The 18,448-nt window shown below is 31.0% G+C and overlaps 1 protein-coding gene across 1 annotated transcript in view; it reads right to left on the bottom strand.

Annotated features, from left to right (window-relative positions):
• The window catches only part of DCTN2-p50 (dynactin subunit 2), a 46,707-nt gene that overhangs the window by 14,847 nt on the left and 13,412 nt on the right, over nucleotides 1-18,448 (bottom strand). Inside the window, exons 5-9 of the mRNA XM_035370214.2 lie at nucleotides 16,693-16,791; nucleotides 11,019-11,179; nucleotides 7,826-7,973; nucleotides 7,635-7,700; nucleotides 3,179-3,217 (exon numbers count right to left, since the gene is read on the bottom strand). Of these exons, the coding sequence (XP_035226105.1) occupies nucleotides 3,179-3,217; nucleotides 7,635-7,700; nucleotides 7,826-7,973; nucleotides 11,019-11,179; nucleotides 16,693-16,791 (513 nt within the window). The remainder of the gene's footprint in view (nucleotides 1-3,178; nucleotides 3,218-7,634; nucleotides 7,701-7,825; nucleotides 7,974-11,018; nucleotides 11,180-16,692; nucleotides 16,792-18,448) is intronic.

The raw sequence follows: 18,448 nt of genomic DNA, 5'->3' as shown, positions 1-18,448 counted from the left end.
TCTATATTTTGATCATTTTAACAAAACTGTTGATCATAACACGAGATGTATTTTCCATGCTTTTGTATGTAAATTGGTGGCAATTCGATAACAATATCCAAATCACATTAAGTGGCCCCTATTGTAATACAGTGTGGTACTATTCTGATGAAATAGTAAAATGAGCTATTTTGAGAAATTAAAAGATATTTATTACCATATCAAGCTGTTTATTATCATAGATAAAAATGGAATAGAAAAATAATTGAACAGTTATTCTTTCTTTGTAAGAGTTTCACAAAAGTTATCTACCTACTTAACCCCATCACTAGCAGGACTGTATCTGATCGCGAGATTTCTTGTTACCTGGCATATAATGGCTAATATAATTTAACCCTTTAAATGGAACTGGTACATAAAATATATCTGAAGTTCATCAATTTTTTTATCTCATAAAAAATGCTAATTTTTCTACACCAAAAGCTGTAATCTTGAGCTTCTAGCATTTCCTTGTAATCTTGAGCTTCTAGCATTTGATTCTAAATGGTACCTTTATACTATGAATGCTCAATATTTTGAAGTAATGAAATTAATATACTTCATTCAAAGGCATCATGTTTAGAGAGTCATCAGTTCTATTGTAGTTGGGGGAAGAATTCAGAATCTGCAAATGTATTATGACAGATGATGAACCTTATATATTTACTGCATTTCACAATAAAAAATGATAGTTAAAAGAAGATTATTTATACGATTTTAAGACCGGTATATAAAACATACCAGTTCACATACTGAGGGTACCTTACCAATAGATGGCAGCACCAGGCTTCTCTACTCTGTGAGGTGACAATTTATTTAAATTAAAATTGTTTACGATGTAATGTGATACAGTTCTTTACGATTAATTTACAAGTTGTTTAGAATTAAATGCTATGTTCGGAGGGGGAATGGGGGGTTTACTGTCACTGTGCTAGAAATGAATAAAAGTATTTTATGTTTCTTTTTATACTTTGCTTACTCCAGATGAGTTTTCATTTGTCGCTGCTTAGCTAAAATTTTAATTTCATCATTTCCCCCTTTCCCCCTGAGGAGAACTCATTGATTTCAAACTTGTCGCCTGGCGCTGAAAGGTTACTAAAAAATTCAGGATTTCATTCTAGATTTTTTTAAGTCTCAATTTTGGGTTCTTAGGGTCCATAAGTTACAATTCATAAAAAAATTTTATAATTTAAATTATTTTATATACCACCCCTGAAAATGTTAAAAGTATTTTGTTTTAATTTCTTTAATGATGTAAATATCATCTTAACTATAGGAAGTTTTCAAAAACAGAGAACAAAATAAGTAATTATAGAAATTTAGCTAATGAATGTTGTTTAAATACAGTTTTTCATGAGCAGATACAAAAACCTATGCTACTTAGCAGGTTAAAATTTCAATATGACCTGAAAGAGGGAAGAGAATTTTTTTTAAGAAACATACCCTATTTATACAATAATTTAATGAAAAGTCCAAATTAAATGCAAGCATTTTTTAAAGCATCAATAATTATACTTAAAAATATTATAAAATTGTCTCAAATTCAACTTTCTCTCATTTTTTTAACATACTGGCTCATTATGTCCTTATATAAAACATAATCATTATAGACATCTTAGCCTTATGATTTAGTATCAATATAGGATTTTTTCTGATGATTAACAAGAGAAAAATAAATAAAGCTTGATAATTTAAAATATTTCAGTTAAAAATGTATCAAAAATTATTCTTTTAGAAAGCTGCGATAAAACAGTAATCTGGTTATTATTCCAAATCAATACCATGCATACTTTCTAGTCTGATTTTCAGCTATTAAAAGAAATTGATTAATGCAGTCAAAAGTCGTTAATTCGGACACCCATAATCCGGAATGATCTATAATCCGGACCTCAAAGCTACATGTTTTCTGTGCATGCGTCGCGTTAATGCATGCGCATAGACGTTTACGGGTGCGCGTAAGATTTTTACTGCATGCTTGTGCGCATGTGCATAATACGTTTACACATGCGCGTTTAATGTACAACGGATGGTATAAGCTAAGCTAAAATTATCTAATTCAGTTAATGTTGCAGATTGCGTTGTTCCTTAATCTTTGAATTGGATACGGCTTATTATTTTTTGCAGACTGTTAGAGCAATTTTATAAAAGTAAGCTTGAACTTTCGATTATGTCAAATAGAATTTCAGATATATATTTACTAATACGTAAAGGATCTACAAAGCAAAAGTATGTTTCGAAGTCCATTAAACAAAAAATGGATAAAGGCATATCCTTTGATTATCTAATCATTCCGAAATCTGTTTATCAATTTCAGGCTGCTCGGCGGGAGGAGGGAAACGACGCGACGCGCAATGAATTGGAAGTTGATCTGTCAGCACTATCCTTATCTTCAAGGCAGATGTTTTTATTTTATTTGGCTTATAATTCCTTAATAAATGCAGTATTTCACCTCGATGTACTCCGTCTTTGATATGATTTAAATCAAGTTCCTCATCATTATAATTCGCTTCCGATAGTGAAGAAAGTGACGCAGAGGTTATTGAAAACGAAAAAATTTCGATTGACAAATTAGTCGGTATTCTCGACTCAGCAATTATAGGACTTGAACAGCGGAACTTTGTAACTAAACAAGAAATTATGTCTGTTTAATAGAATCAAAGAGAAAGTATTATCACATGAAACGAATCAACTTACATTGAAAGAAATGTTTAATAAAGTAAACAAATAAATATTAAGCTTTTTCTTTTTGTAAATTTTGATACCCTTTAGATCATAATTTTTCTTTATTTCATAAATTACAGTTTCATATTTTTAATTTTATAATTTCTGCATGCCATCTTACTAGATTTAAACTGATGATTTATAGTCCGGAAAAATCGATAATCCAGAATCGCCGAAGTCCCGACGAGTCCGGATTAACGACTTTTGACTGTATACAATTCATAGCTGTTGGCATCTAATCAGATTATCAATGTGAATTTTGGATTGAAAAAAAAATCCCTCTTTATTTTTCACTTCTGCATGAAAGAAACGGTGCAGATATGATCTTTTTGTTTTAAAGTTATAGATTAAGTTACATATTTGAACATTATATGTATAAGCTTGCAATTTTAAAAGCTTTAGTAATAAAATAAATTATGCAGCTGAGAGTTTTACTTACTGTAACACTTTTGTCATCAGTGTTAGAAGTCAGAAATGACTAAAAAGAAAAAACAAAAATATTAATATTTTTTTACACTTATAAAATATTCAGCATATAGTAAAAATTAAAATTTTTAAGGGCTTTTATTAGCAGATGTTATAACAGTTTCATGAATGGTTTAATTGGTACAGTTTATCTGTATTTTTCTACATTAAGCAACAGACAGACATAACTGCATTGACTGAAGTAATGAACTAATAATGCTGAGTAATAAAATGTAAATTTTAGTTTCTGTCCTAAGATTTTTCATAAATGCTCAACTTAAAGAACATTAACTTCTACAATAAAAATATGATGTGTACTAACTAATAAGATATAAACTAAGAATGAACATTGTTATCTGCATTTATTGTAACTTTATACACAATGCCTGCCACTTATTAAATTCACTGGTTACTAAATTCAGCCGCTTATTACATTTAAGTTTTCAGGAACCTAAACAAATGCATACAAATCAATAGAAAAATTGCTATTTATTAAACTCATCTCCACCATTTATAAAACCCAGATTAGCAAAAGACTCGTTCTTCAGTGCCATAATACCTATGCGTATCAAAACTTTTCAGTTTATCCGTTTAACATATTGCAGACAGTGGTTTTATCATTCTGGTATGTAATGCTTCAATCAAATGGGTTTGAACTAAATTTCTCTATTCCCCAGTCCAGGGTTGGATGAAGATTTAAAGAGGCCCTAAGCACTTAGAAAGATTTTAGCATCCCCATAAATATTTACGCCAATTTTTTACCTAATCTCTCTCGGTTTTGGTTTAGCTGCACCCCACATTTCATGGTAAGATGGCAATAACAAATTTTTGTGATGCTTCCTTGCCTGAGACCTTAAGTACCTTTTCATAGTGTGCAATTTCTGATGCCCTAAGCATGTGCTTATTTTGCTTAATGATTAATTTAGTTCTGTCCCAATCCTGGTACATAAACACACACTGTCAGAGTTTCTGTCAGAGTTCTTTGTCTGCACTGAACTTCAAAGGAAAATGGAGAATTATTTTATCTTCAGGTTGACAAAAACAATCCTCTAGAACAGCGATTCTCAACTGGTGGTACATGTACCACTGGTAGTACACAACAGAAAAATAGGTGGTATGCAAAGAAACACGGTATTTCTAACTATTAAATTAAAAAATTTCATGAAGAAAACTAACACTTGATAGAAATTTCCTAACTGAAGATTTCAAAAATAATGCTCTTGTTGACATTTGGCTGAACAACAAAAAAAAAAAAAAAAAAAAATTAAAGGCATTTCAAATAAAGATATTACACTTGTATTTCCTTTTTGCACACCCTATTTGTGTGAACAAGGATTTTCTTGTATGTCATATCTGAAAAATAAATACAGAATGAAATTAAAAGTGGATCCTAATTTACAGTTAAAACTAAGTAAAATAAGACCAGTCATACAGAAATTGATCTCTCCTGAACAGGCCCAAATTACAAACTAAATTTTAGGATTAAAGTATTATTTTGATAATTAAAATGGTAATCAATATGTAATCTAATATTTTATGTGTGTGTATTTAATACAAATAGCCAATAGGTTGTGCAAATGGCAAAATATATTTTTTTGCAATATTTCTATTGAGAAATTGAAAAATGTAGGGGTGGTACACAAGTTTTTCATTTTTGTTTAGATGGTACACGTTTCTAAAAAGGTTGAGAACCGCTGCTCCAGAAGCTTTTGTATCCCAGCTTTAATGTTGCATTCAAACTTCTCCCTTTGGGACAGATATATTATATTAACAAAGACTTGTTAAAAAGGTTCATGAAATGCTTCTTAGCATTTCCCTACATTAACAGATTTTGAATGAAAAGGAAGTGATAACTGTTGGCTGAAGAAAAAGCAAAGAAGGCACTGGTCATGCTTGTAAACATAAAGAGGCAGATCAGCAAACTAGACATAAGGGTGATTTTTCTGCTTATTAGAAATGTTAAGTTTTGAAACTTGAATGAATCACTGGAAGTAGTAGTTTTTTAATCTATTGTGTACTTAATTTGTAACAAGCTGAAAATGCCAAGCAAAATGATTTAAATCTGAGAAAAAAGGATAAACTGTTAAAAGATTTTGATGTTCTTGGTAATTTCAGACAAAAGAAAATGCATTTAAACTGGAAGTTTCCCAAACAACACTGAGCAATTTATTAAACAACAAATAAATTAATGAAGAAGTAATAATAAATATGCAAATGTGTCAAGAAAGCACACAAAAAAAGTGGGGGATTGAAAATCAATAGATGTTGGAATTGCTTTTTTAGAATGGTTTCAAGGTATAAAACTAAAAAGTGTGTCTATTTTGAGAGCTTACTTCACTAATTTGCTAAATGCTAGAACAGAATTTGGCATCAAATGACAGATGTCTTACAAGTTGGAGAAAAAGAAATCCAGCATTGTTCAGTAGACTGCATGGTGTGAAGAAAGAAGCAGATCATAATGCAGCTGAAAACTGGATAAGATGTTTCAGTTGGACTGCTAAATAAATGCAAGCCACATGAAATATAATATAGATGAAACTGAACTGCATTACAGAAAATTATAAAAAATGCACATCAATAATTAATAGTGAAACAGAAGTTGGTTTAAGAAACTGGAGGAATGGATATAGATTAGGAAATTGCTTATGTGGCCCATGGGGGAGCCTTAATAAGCTCTAAGACAATTAAGTCTCTGAGGGCCCATGACATTGATTAGCTAGAAGAAATGCCAATAAAATTTAAGAAAGTGAGGTAAAAGAAGAGGAAGATCACAAACTGCAAGGATACCAATCAAATGGAATGTGATGAGAAACAAAAGTCACACACCATGTAAAAAATAAATAAAATTAAACAATCTAAGCTTAGTTATGACACTGTGGTCCCTAACCATGTGTGTAGCAAATGGTATGATCAAATTATTTTCTGAAATGATTTGGTAACTAAATACTTTCAAAAAATTTACAGCATCACAGCTATTCCAATATTTTGAAAAACACTCATTTAGTAAACAGTCTGTTTCTAATCAGGTAATGAGCATTTACAGTTCTTTCAGAAGCATATTCTGTACTACCTGATATTTGCGGAAGTCTGCATCTGAGGTTGTGGTCCAGGCCGAAGATGCATAGCATATAATTTACCTTATAATAGGTAAGTAATTCCTTCTCTTGTTCAGAGACAGTCCATAGTAGTTTTCATGAACTACAGAAAGTTGGTTGGTGACACCACAAGCTTTTACTATGATGCGCTTAACATGGCAAATGCATGTAAGCCTATGGTTAATGATAACTCCCAGATAACCTATTATTTATGGAGTTCGCATTTCCCAAATAAGGAGGAATGTGTTACTGTGTTATTAATGTGCAACATTGTCCTAACAATTAAAAAGACAGCAAAAAAACCTCGATGTTTGAAAGGAATCTAGAATTTACTCTAACTTACCACAGTAATAAGAACTCATAAATGAAATATTAGCGTTTTTTTTTTTTTTTTTTTTTTTTTTAAATTGGATAACTGTGCTGCGAACACAGCTGTGATCTCTTTCCATAAAAATATTAGTGCCAATTCCCGCAAATACAACTCTAACATTCAGCCTTCAATTAGGATATTATAAAACATTTTCAAATTCCATTACTGAGTTCAGAAAATAATAAACGGAATTGAATTTTTTGAAAATGCACTTTGAAAGAGATAAGTAAGTCGATATCTCTGCTATAAGCCATGCATATCATAATCAATGCAGAGAGTTAATCTCTTAAAATCAGTTAAAAAGTGCTTTTGAAAATGTGGTTTTAATGTAGAAGGAATGCCTTAGAGGAATTGAAAGCTATGGGTAACGTCTGAAACATCAGTGAAGGAAGTTATAAAATCCATTTATATAACATGTATCAATATGCAGAAATACTGAGGCAATGTGTGTAAAAACTGAGGGTTAAAAGAACTGCAGAAAATGAGAGTGAAAGTGATGCAGGAAAAAGTGATGCTATGCAACATCAACTGAATTTAGAAGAACACTGTAAATTTTGAGAAAAACTATTGAAAATATTTTTTAATTAAAAAATACATTTCAAAACTGCATATCTAAATTTAGCATTAATTTTTAATAAGCATTTTAGGATTAATTATTGAATTAATTATTAGTTAATATTTTAATTGAAGTGCTTAAAACTGATATCATGATTTACGATACATAAATTGCTATCTATTAAACCCAGCCACTCAAAACTAGCATGTTTGGAATGGAAAGTGGAAGGTACTGTATCCATAGAGAGAGTCAATACTTCCTATAATGATCAGCCATTATTGAGAACATTCTAATATAAAGACTGGTGTGAAAAGTTCTCAACTAATTAGAGTGCATCAAATCCATTTTCATTATAATGACCCTATAATGGGGGGGGGCATAAGTGAGGTATTTGTCATCCAAAACTTACCATTTTTTTCTTATCTTGCCCAATAATAGTTTCTAGGTTTTTTAAACGTTGTTCAAGACTTGCAAGCTAAAATTCATAGCATAAAATATATGAATATTAATGAACAGGTCAATTTTATATATATAAATTTTAAAATGACTATTTATTCCAGATAGTCCCAATAATTAATAATTACAAAAATAAGACATTACCTTGGCTTCTTGTTTCAACTTAGTTTGATCAGGACGCACAAACAATTCATATTTAACGGTTTCTTCCTCAGAAGAAGCAGGTGAAGCTTTGGCCTTTTTGTCAGAAACTGGTTTCGTTTTGAAAGCTTCTAGCTGAGTTATAAGTTTCCTACATAATTTATAACACAGCATGCATAAATAATAACACCATCACTATTTTCTTAGTAATTATATACAAACCATTTATCTGCAAGTTGCTTAGTATATAAATAATAAACAAGCACAAATAGCTACTAAAACAGACTGGGAATTCATCTATCGTTAAATATATGAATAATATAATATGAACATCCAACTTGCACTGCAATATTATATATAAAATGCATACAATTGGCTTTAAAATAAAGAGATATAAAAGAAGTGAGTTACCCCTAAGCAAAACATAATATGTTTATTCTGTGAATTTAATCAACAAACTCAATGCTTTAAAAGAAATGTATGCCACTGTCCATATTAAATATTTTTATCTTCCACGTGACACTATTCAGCAAAGCATAAAATATTTAATTTTTCTTACAAATTAATTCTATTTTTAACTAACAAACTAAATGATTTAAAAGAAATAAATGCAGATTCATTTCAACTATTATTATTATTAGCTAAAACTATGAAATTACATTACTTGAATAACTTAAAATAATTACATTCTTTTTTCTTTTTTAGAATCACTAGACTCCTGAGGTCTGGTTGACACAGTGGATAGTGCATCGCGCAGCAGCACCACGGGTCCAAGATTCAATCCCTGGGCTCAACAAGGTTTACTCAAACTTTCATCCCTTGACTGTGTCGATAAAATGAGTATCAAGTTCACTTGGGGACTAAACACCAAGGGTCCTGCGACAAGCTGACCACTTGTTCAGAGCATATGCTCCCACACCCCAGAACCCATGGTCAGGAAAGCAAACATCAAGGCACTGAAGGCCATGGCCCACAAGTACCACTCAGTTTAGTTTAGTTTATATTAGGCTCCTAACCAAGTAAGCAGCTACATACCATAAATAGGGTTTGTACACATTTCTGCACATGGAAACTAAGTACTTTGAAAGACTATTAATAAAAAAATTAAGAACCTATCAACAAATGGGAACTGAATAAATTCAATTAAAAATATTAACTATGCCTGAACTTGACTTTTGTGATACTATCCTAAGAATGAAATATATCCACAAGTAGAATACATTATTATTTAACATAATTTAAGAAACATAATTATAAAACAAACTTGAGAATAAAATCAGCTTTATAAACTTTATCAGGTAGTAATAAATATTTTACCCTTATATTAGTTGGACATATATATCTGAAAGAATATTAGTGACATTTTATTTATGTTTTACTAACAGTTGGCTTTATGTTGATTTTTTCTTTTATGTCTCATTTTGTCATGCACTTCCTCAGTTTAGAGGTTTAGTAAATAGCAGGTATATTTTATGTGAAATGGCATAGGCTAAAATGGGAAGTTAAATCATAATCAGCATGATTCGTTACAGAAGACTGGCTGTTGCGACCACTGCTGCTTGCCTAGAGAGAGGTCTGCTGATCAGAACAAACCTGGAAGCCTGATGTAGGCATGGTTGGCAAGTTTTGAAAGTTACTTGTGCTCTGTCTGACACAGTTAGAGTCATAACTTCATATAGAGTTCCTGGAATTGTAACCCAAATAATATATTTTAAGGTTCCAATAAGCCACTAAAGCATCAGAGGTGGTAAGTTGTTTTGTATTATTTTACGTCTCACTGCATGCAGATAATTAAGTTTTACATTAATTTTTATATTTTTGTGCTGTATCTTGTGACCATGGTAAAAATTAATGAAAGGCAACAACTCACTTTAATATGCAGAGATAATTTTTAAGGGTAACAGTTAGATACAAATAATTAAATTAGCTAGTTACAGTCATTATAAATTTACATGGCCACTATTAAATTTATTTTTTAAAAATATTTGTTAAAAATGCTCTATTAAACTCACAATCTATTAAGATGTCACAGTTTAAAATGCATGTAATTTATAACATTGTTTCTTAAACGATATTAAGATAACTACTCATTAAAAGGTAAAAAACATTTACGTTTTGTAGCAACAATACTCAACAAAATATTTATGTATCTTTTTAATTTGAAGCCTTTCCAGACTTTCTGGCTAATTATATTAATTCAATTCTCTTTAACCCTTTGGCACGTGCTATATTATTTTCATAATATTAAACTAAAAACTCTAGAAATTTAATATTATGATTCTAGAGACAAGTAATATATGAATTTTAAAAAAATCTACTCTTGCCCATTGTTCTGTGGGTGGTGGTCGCACTGTGAAACCAGCACACGTCTAGGACTTTGAAACTTACTGTGGCAGTAGGAAAAAAAAAAACTTACCTTTTTTTGTGCGCGTTTAAAATAAATAATGAAATTTACGAATTTTAAAAAAATGTATATAAGAATTGCATTATATGTAAATTTTTTACATTATTTTACAAAGTAAATAGTCAGAAAAATTTTTAAAATAAATATTTATGTAATTTTTCTATAACAGTGAAAATATAAGTACCTTACATAATAAGTGCATTCATATAAATGGATTAAAAAAAAACTCAGTTTTTTTTTTTTTTTTTTTTTTTTTTTAAATTTCAAAGAACACATTTTTTTGTGACACTGTTCAAAGCATGTTTTGTTGTTTTGGTACATGCATAGATGCACATTTCACATACGTATCTTGTTCTATGAGGTTTCTTCCTTGTGCTACAAAATGTACACTGCCTGGATCTTCTAAATTTCACTGGCATATGCCCAGTGTTATTTAGTTTCTTTTCATCTGGAACATGAAATTTGTGGGGTCACTTGGGGTCACGTGATACGAACCGTGAATCAGGATGTTGAACCATGACAGCATAGTAAATTCTTAAATTAATGTCTTTTTACAAATTTACTGTCTTTATTTATTAGCTTTTTACAAAATTGCAAACCATATTAAAATCTTTATGCCTTAAAAATATAAAATTCTTAGAACTTAACTAATTTGTTAACATTTTTTATGTGTATGCTGTCTGTTGTCGCCAACAAAGTCTGCTTGGTGAGATTTGCGAAGGCAAAACGGAAAAGTACCCATAGTACTACTACTACAAAGTATTAGAAAATATTTCACTTGAAAGAACATACTTGTGTAAGGCACCTAAAGGATCTGACATTTCAGCAAGGGCTTCAGATCCTAATATTTTCTCCATATGTAAATTCTGCAACTCTTTCTGTAACTGCTCTATTTGCTGCATAAGCATAGCAGGAGATGTTTGATTAGACTCACTTTCTTTTTCTGAAGATTCCTAAAAGTAATATTTCGTTATTTAACATGTTAACTAGCTTACAATTAAAGCATGTTGATAAACATCCCATTTATGCATCATAATATTTGCACAACAGAGAATGAAGATACCTTTGCATTATTTTCATATAGATATGTATTATATATATATACATATGTTGTATTAAATATTTTACATTTAATAAAATTAAACAAACGAAAGAAGAGACGAAAAGCAAAATACAGTGAACTATATTACATGGGTGTTTTCGTGATTCTTCGCATGTGTATCGTGTATGCAGTATCTTTTGAATGCATACGTGAATAAAGCGGGCCGCAGCCCGCGCAAAACCGCTGAACACTGATAGTTTGGTCAAACTTTCTAATTCCGGCGAACGGGCTGCATCTATGGGTGTTTTCTTGCTTTTACGCATGTGTCTCGTTTATGCAGTATCTTCTCCATGCATATACGAAGAAAGCGGGCGCAGCCCGCTGAAAACCGCTGAACACTGGTAGTTCGGTCCAACTTTCGAATACCGGCGAAATTACAATGGGAACTCATGAACATTGAACAATGAAAAGCGGGCTTCAGCCCGCTCAGCTGGCAGACTTGCCCGCTAGTATTACATTAAGATTAGATAAATTGGAAATTCAAAATTCAAAATTATCATGAAATGGTATGAAAGACTTTGGAACTCAAGCTTAGTTTAATAAAGTTTGTGAAAACATTTATTTATCATTGATTGTTGTCTAGAGTTTGAAGTTTTTAAATAGCAAATACATATCTGGCTTCATTAGACCCTCTATTACACATGTTTAACTGTACTCACATCCATATAATTTAACTAAACACATTTCTATATTCTTTAATTTATAAATAAAAGGGCTCAACAATGACAGACCAGTAAACTCGCTAGATAGTGGTAGTTTACGCTGGGGATCGAATCCCGGCAAATGGGCTGGCTGGATGGGTGTTTTTCTGGTATTTTCCATGAGTAATGGGTATAGGAGCCAATTTACTTTAGAAAATCTTCTACAAAGGCATCCCTCCTCTTAGATGGATAGCTTTGAGTATTTTGCCATACTTAAATGAACCTAACCAAACTATTTATGCACACAATATTTAAACCAAGCACTTGGATACAAGTAAATGTTTTCCATCATTAACAAAGCAAAAATTTTTTATGAATTTATTCTGGATTTTAAAAGATAACAGGCACATATATATGTATATAAAGAGAGGCGTAATCAGCTCTCTCATTACTAAATACCATGTTGACTATACTACCTAATTTATAATAAATATTTTGGTGCTAACATTATAAGCAGCAAATAAATATTTACAAAATTGACAACGTTCACTTATTTATAATCTGATACACATATTTAAAATATTAAAATCTATGACTTACATTTGGTTACATACAACTTCAAGTGGCAGGCATTAAACAAGAAATGCATCTTTAAAGGGTAAAAATATTTTTAAATCCCATTCTCATAATCAAATGTCTTAAGCACACTTTTGCTGCACTAACTGAGAACTGAAACTATCTGACAAGATTTTGGTTTACATATATTTTCTGTTTCCCTTTTTCTCAAAATGTCAAGTTATAAAAAACTCTGAAAGAAATGTCAGAAATTGTATAGAACAGCTTACAATGAAATACTTTTTAACTTTAGTATTTTTAAGAAATACTGGATATCATTTGAATATATCAATACATTGGAGTAGTTACATTAATATATTCATTATCACTACGCATCTTTGGTTCAGGCGCGGTGTGTATGCATATCTTGGGTTCCTGCGAAACTATCGCTATCCCAGTGTAACAAACTTGACGATTTTCGAATACGTGCGAGTTCATAAAATTGGGATTTGGAGAAGTCCAATATCCAACAGTTGTAACTGCAGAAGTTCCTAACTGCCGATAAACCAAATCCGGCGATGAAAACTGAAGAGGCTCGTAGATGCTCAGCAAGTGCAATAATATACATAATATAAAAGAAATGCCAGTACTGACAAAAATGCTAATATACAATCAATCTGATACAAATAAGAGTCTAATACATTTAAATTGGGAGACTTTACAGAAAAAGCAACAAGTAAACACAAGAACAAGTGTAATATATGTAATAATACAGGTATACGGTGAGAGTTGCAGGAAATTTACATAATACAGAAAAATAGTTAAGTCATATACCTTAGGACAGCCATTACCTTTTCCTATTTTTGTTTTCACAATAATCATAATTTAGTTCAGGAATGGTAGCATTATTGACGTCCGGAATTTTCCAGAAGAATTTCTCTGCCAGTTTGGCCATGTAAACATTGATTTCAGGAATATTGAATTCACGGTGAATCGCTGTGTTTCTTATGAACCAGCAGCAAGTCACCGCTTTCCTCAAGACAACATTTTGTGAAGTTTGCAACTTTTGCATAGAAGTATGACATACATATCCCCAAACAAGGCAGGCTTAGGTAAGAATTGGACTAAAAATGGTTTGGTAAATGAGTAACTTATTGAGAGAACGCTGTTCCGAGCAATTAGGGAGGCCTAGTGTAAATTTGCGTGCTTGGAACTTGTTAAGAATACTGGAAATGTGTGGGTACCATGAGAGTTTGTGGTCTAAAGTGACACCAAGGTAACAGGTCTACTTCACCCAGGGAATAAGAGTGTCATACATTCTGACATGCAGGTTAGCATCGAATTTTTGTCTTGTGGTAAAGAAGATAGCGTCAGACTTTGAAACAGTGATCTGGATTTTCCAGGTCCTCAGCCAGGGCTCCAGTGCATGGATAAGATTTTGTAATGCTTGTATAACTGAGCCATGAGATGCGCTTTGTGTCAAAATTGCTGTATTGTCTGCATACACTGCAAGGGTGGTATGTAGTGTGTGGGGGATGTTGTTTGTGTAAATATTGAATAAAATAGGGCCCAGAAGACTGTCCTGTGGGACCCCCGGCTTTAATGGGCCTGGGGGTGGAGATAGTGCAAATGACACAAACAAAAAAACACCCACGATTGGAGAATATCAAGAAAGTTTTGTTTTATCATGATAATGCTAGACCACATACAGCTCAAACAACTGTGCAAAAAATTAGTGAATTTAATTGGGAGCTTTTGCCCCATCCTGCTTACTCCCCAGATATTGCCCCAAGTAATTTTCACTTATTTCGTACCTTACAAAATTTTTTACTGGGAAAAAAATTAAATTCTAAACAAGATGTACAATATGAACTTTCAAGATTTTTTGCATCAAAGCCAGTCTTTCTACAGCAATGGCATAAAAAAGCTGCCTGTAAGATGGCGAGACAATGTAGATAATGGAGGAAAATATATAATTGACTAGCAGCTTCGCTGCCAGCCTTCGTCTGGCTTTTAAATGTACCGGAAAAATGGCTGAAGGGAACACCAAACGTTAAATTTAAAAAAACTGAGTATAATTTTACTCTGCAGAACAACTTCATAAAAAAAGTTATTACGTATAACAAAATCGCAATGAAATAAGCAATATCCCTTAACATTAATTATCCTAATAAATAAATTAACCAACTTCCCCTTTTAATCTTAAAAATCTTAAGAACTCAAATGGTATAAAGGAAGTTAAAAACTTTGTTTCCTAAAAAAAATCACTCAAAACTTTTCAATATCTTAAAAACAGTGAAATGGGCAATAAATAACATAAAAGAATACAAAAAACAAAAAATTCTGAAAAGCAAAGCATAATTAATGATATTTTATCTTATATTTTCAAGAGGAAAAAATTGCAATGAAATAAGCTATATCCCTTAATACAAATATTAATTATCATAATAAAAAAAATTAACCAACTTTCCATTGAAGAAAAAAAAATCATGCAAAACTTTTCAATATCTTACAAACAGTGAAATAAGCAAAAAAATAACATGAAAGAAACTCAAAAAAACAAAGAATTCCGCGCAGAATTTTACTCTGCTTGGCAACTTTATCAAAAAAAATATCAATAAAAATGTATTATATATATATATATAGATAGATAGATAGATGACAATGAAATATGAAAAATGTATTATATATATATAGATAGATAGATAGATAGATGACAATGAAATATGCCAATCTCTTAAAAACAGTGACATGAGAAATACGTTGAAAAATTGTTGCCGAACCCATATTTCTAAAAGAATGAAACTACTCAAAATAATGCAATTTCATCAAAAATCTATCAACAGCAATGAGAAAGGAAAATTGTTGCCAAAATCCCATTTTTAAAGATGCGAGATGTGAAGTGTACTCGGAAGCTTCATTTAAAAAATTTTTTAAAAATACAAAATACCGTATTTGACGGCATATAAGACGCACCCTTATTTAGAAGGCCACACACATGTAGATGTAGAAAAAGTTATGTGTGTCTAGACCTTTATCCGGGCTAAAAACAGCATTCAGTATTGAAAGTTAATCTGTGTCCTTCACGTATAAGATGCAGGTAACTTTTTTGAAACCAAATTTAGGAAAAAAAGTGCGTCTTATATGCCATCAAATACGGCATTATCATTTTTCCAAAATTCTTTTTGTAAAAGTAGTTGCAAATATGAATGTTTAACGTGTCCAAAAATCAAAGACAAATAAACTTTCTTAGAAAAAATCCGTTGAAAAGGTGTTAAGCTCCCTTTGTTAAATAAATTCGTATTTAATCAATTTATTGAAACACAAAATTTATTTTAAGTTTGTAAAATAGCTAAGCGCCTACGTTTCATGACGATGTGAAAATGGAGTGTGTAGAGTAAAATCTCGCTTTCCTATAGCCCATTCTCGAAAACATAAAATAAAAAAAATTCGAATTCGAATTTCGTAAAAATCACTTCGAGGTGCATTGGCTCTTGTCTAGATGCACCTATGTACCAAATTTCGTAGCCGTGGGTCTATTAGCTTACGCACAGAGCGAACAAAAGACATATACACAGACAGACTCTTTCTTTTATTATATGTAGAGATTAAAATTAATTGTGTTTAAATTGTGTTTTTATATATTATTTAGAAATTTACAAAAAATGCGCACGAATTTATGGACTGACCCAATACATAGAAGGATATAAAATCACATTATAGAGAATAACATAAAATCACACAATAAAATTCATATAAGAATCAGCACTTCAGCTGATGCATGGAATTGAAACAAGGATCAAATTGTCAGCATTCACCTACTTTAGTAAACCTTGCTGCTGAATGAGTCAAATATCATAACTGAATTATTACAAAAGTGCCCCCCCTTTGAAATCTTTATGTAAGAGGAATCTGAATACATTTTAGAAATTATTGAACATTTATTATGCTAGTTTGTTTTATTTTCAAAATCTAATTTAACATAGTTATTTTTCAGGAGTAGAGTTATATCATTAGAATTTCTGATTGTCTACAATAATATTTTTTGTTTTATTTTGCACATATATAACAAAATAAAAACAATGTTTTGTATATTCTATTCTCATACTTGTTACTCTCCTCAGCATTTATTTGATTACAAAATGGTTGGCATTGATATTTTACTCACTTTCATCTCATTTACTTTTTCAAATAGTTGCTTCACTTCAAAATGAATTCTATTATATGTCTGTAGAGGTGTTTCCTTTTCTTCAGAATGATCTGCCGTCTATAAAAGACATACAAGCTGTGTCAGTACACACATTTTAAAGTCATAAAATAGATTTAAAAAAAAAATTACTTGTAATAATATGAAATAACTTGAAATAAAAAATGAAAATAATTTGGATAATTTAGGATCAAATGTGCAAATGATTAAAAAATTCAGAGCCTGTGTCTGCATAGTGGCTCACCACAGCACTTCATAAATCAAGGAAAAAGCTAAATGCAAAGGCAAGAGTTACAATATACTGAGTGGCAAAATCTATGGAATATAAAACTGTGGTGCAGTTGACTATGTTAGGAAGGCACAACAGTTCAACAGTGGTGTAAAATAGCATTCTAGCAATGTTGAAGGTCATGGAAAGAACACATTTCTGATGTCCATTTAATGGATGGGCATGAAGACAATACAGTTTCATAGTAAAATGCTTGTAATAACCATATTATCAGTATTTCATCAAACATTTTACATCATTCATAGGCAGAGAATGTCACTTTTAGGAATCGATATGTTCACTATAAGACAACTTGAAGAATAGCATTCCATGGTTGTTAGTGGTCACTGAATACTATTGGTACTGTTTGCATAGATATTTCACCCAATGAATGAGGTATGCAGCTAGTCATGTTGTTTTCAATAATGCTCATTTACTATGAGCACAAATGAATCTCACATACCTGTCTAGAGACAGGCTGGCAAATGCAAAAATTTTACTTTTGAAAAACATCTTAAGTTAGCTATTCTGCAAGTGATTATCTGAGAAGAATCTAAGCTGCCAAAAAATCTGAACAGACCTTTACAAACCTTCATGACAGTACAGTATGTCAAATACATTTTGACAGCTCTTTTATCACCATTGTTGTTTTTATCACCATAAAAGAGCTGTTAATTTTTTTTTAATTTCTGAAAATTTTAATAATTAAAAAAAATATTGTTATCATCATTGTTATGATGATAAAAGTGGTGAACCACAAATTTTAGTAAGATGACAAAAACTTAGTCACATACTAAGTAGTTCTATCAGGATTACTCCATAAAGCTGATGCCCTCACTTGGCAAAACCAATCACCTGATCTCTCTATGACACATAATGTTGGAACATGTTAATATAAATTTGCATCCAAAGAGATCAGCCACTTAGCATACAGTGGCCCATTTTACCTCAAGATATTATCTGTGAATGATATACTTATTAACTGTTTGTACTTAGTAACTGTTTGTACCTAAGCAAAAGGTGAAATACCATCACAATAAAAATACTTATACAGTGTACAATCATCTAATCTTGCTAGGAGTACAACTGTTAATCAGATTTCAAATAGCCATGGTTTTAAATTCTCAACTCTTAATCGAGGTCTTAATAATTATTAATTTCTGGTTCTGGTTATTTATTATTATTAAAATTAATATACTTATATCAATTAATATATTTTTTTCATTCTCCACTTTAACCAGAATTTTGCTTAACCCAGTCTCATTTAGGGCGGCTAAGAAGAACTTGAATAAATCTTTCTGAAATTCTTCATTTCAAAATTCCTGTCATATTATTCTTACATAGTGCATGTATTTCTATAGCAGCAAAAAGCAAACTTCTGCTTCACTTCAAAAAAATGTTTCATTTCAAAATTAATACTTATTCGAAGATTTGGATATAATGCTAATA

The sequence above is a fragment of the Stegodyphus dumicola genome, chromosome 7 (genome assembly GCF_044657685.1).
Source record: "Stegodyphus dumicola isolate Sdum_Otavi_A_Nest chromosome 7, ASM4465768v1".
Taxonomy (NCBI): domain Eukaryota; kingdom Metazoa; phylum Arthropoda; class Arachnida; order Araneae; family Eresidae; genus Stegodyphus; species Stegodyphus dumicola.
This window is presented reverse-complemented; position numbering and strand designations above follow the sequence as displayed.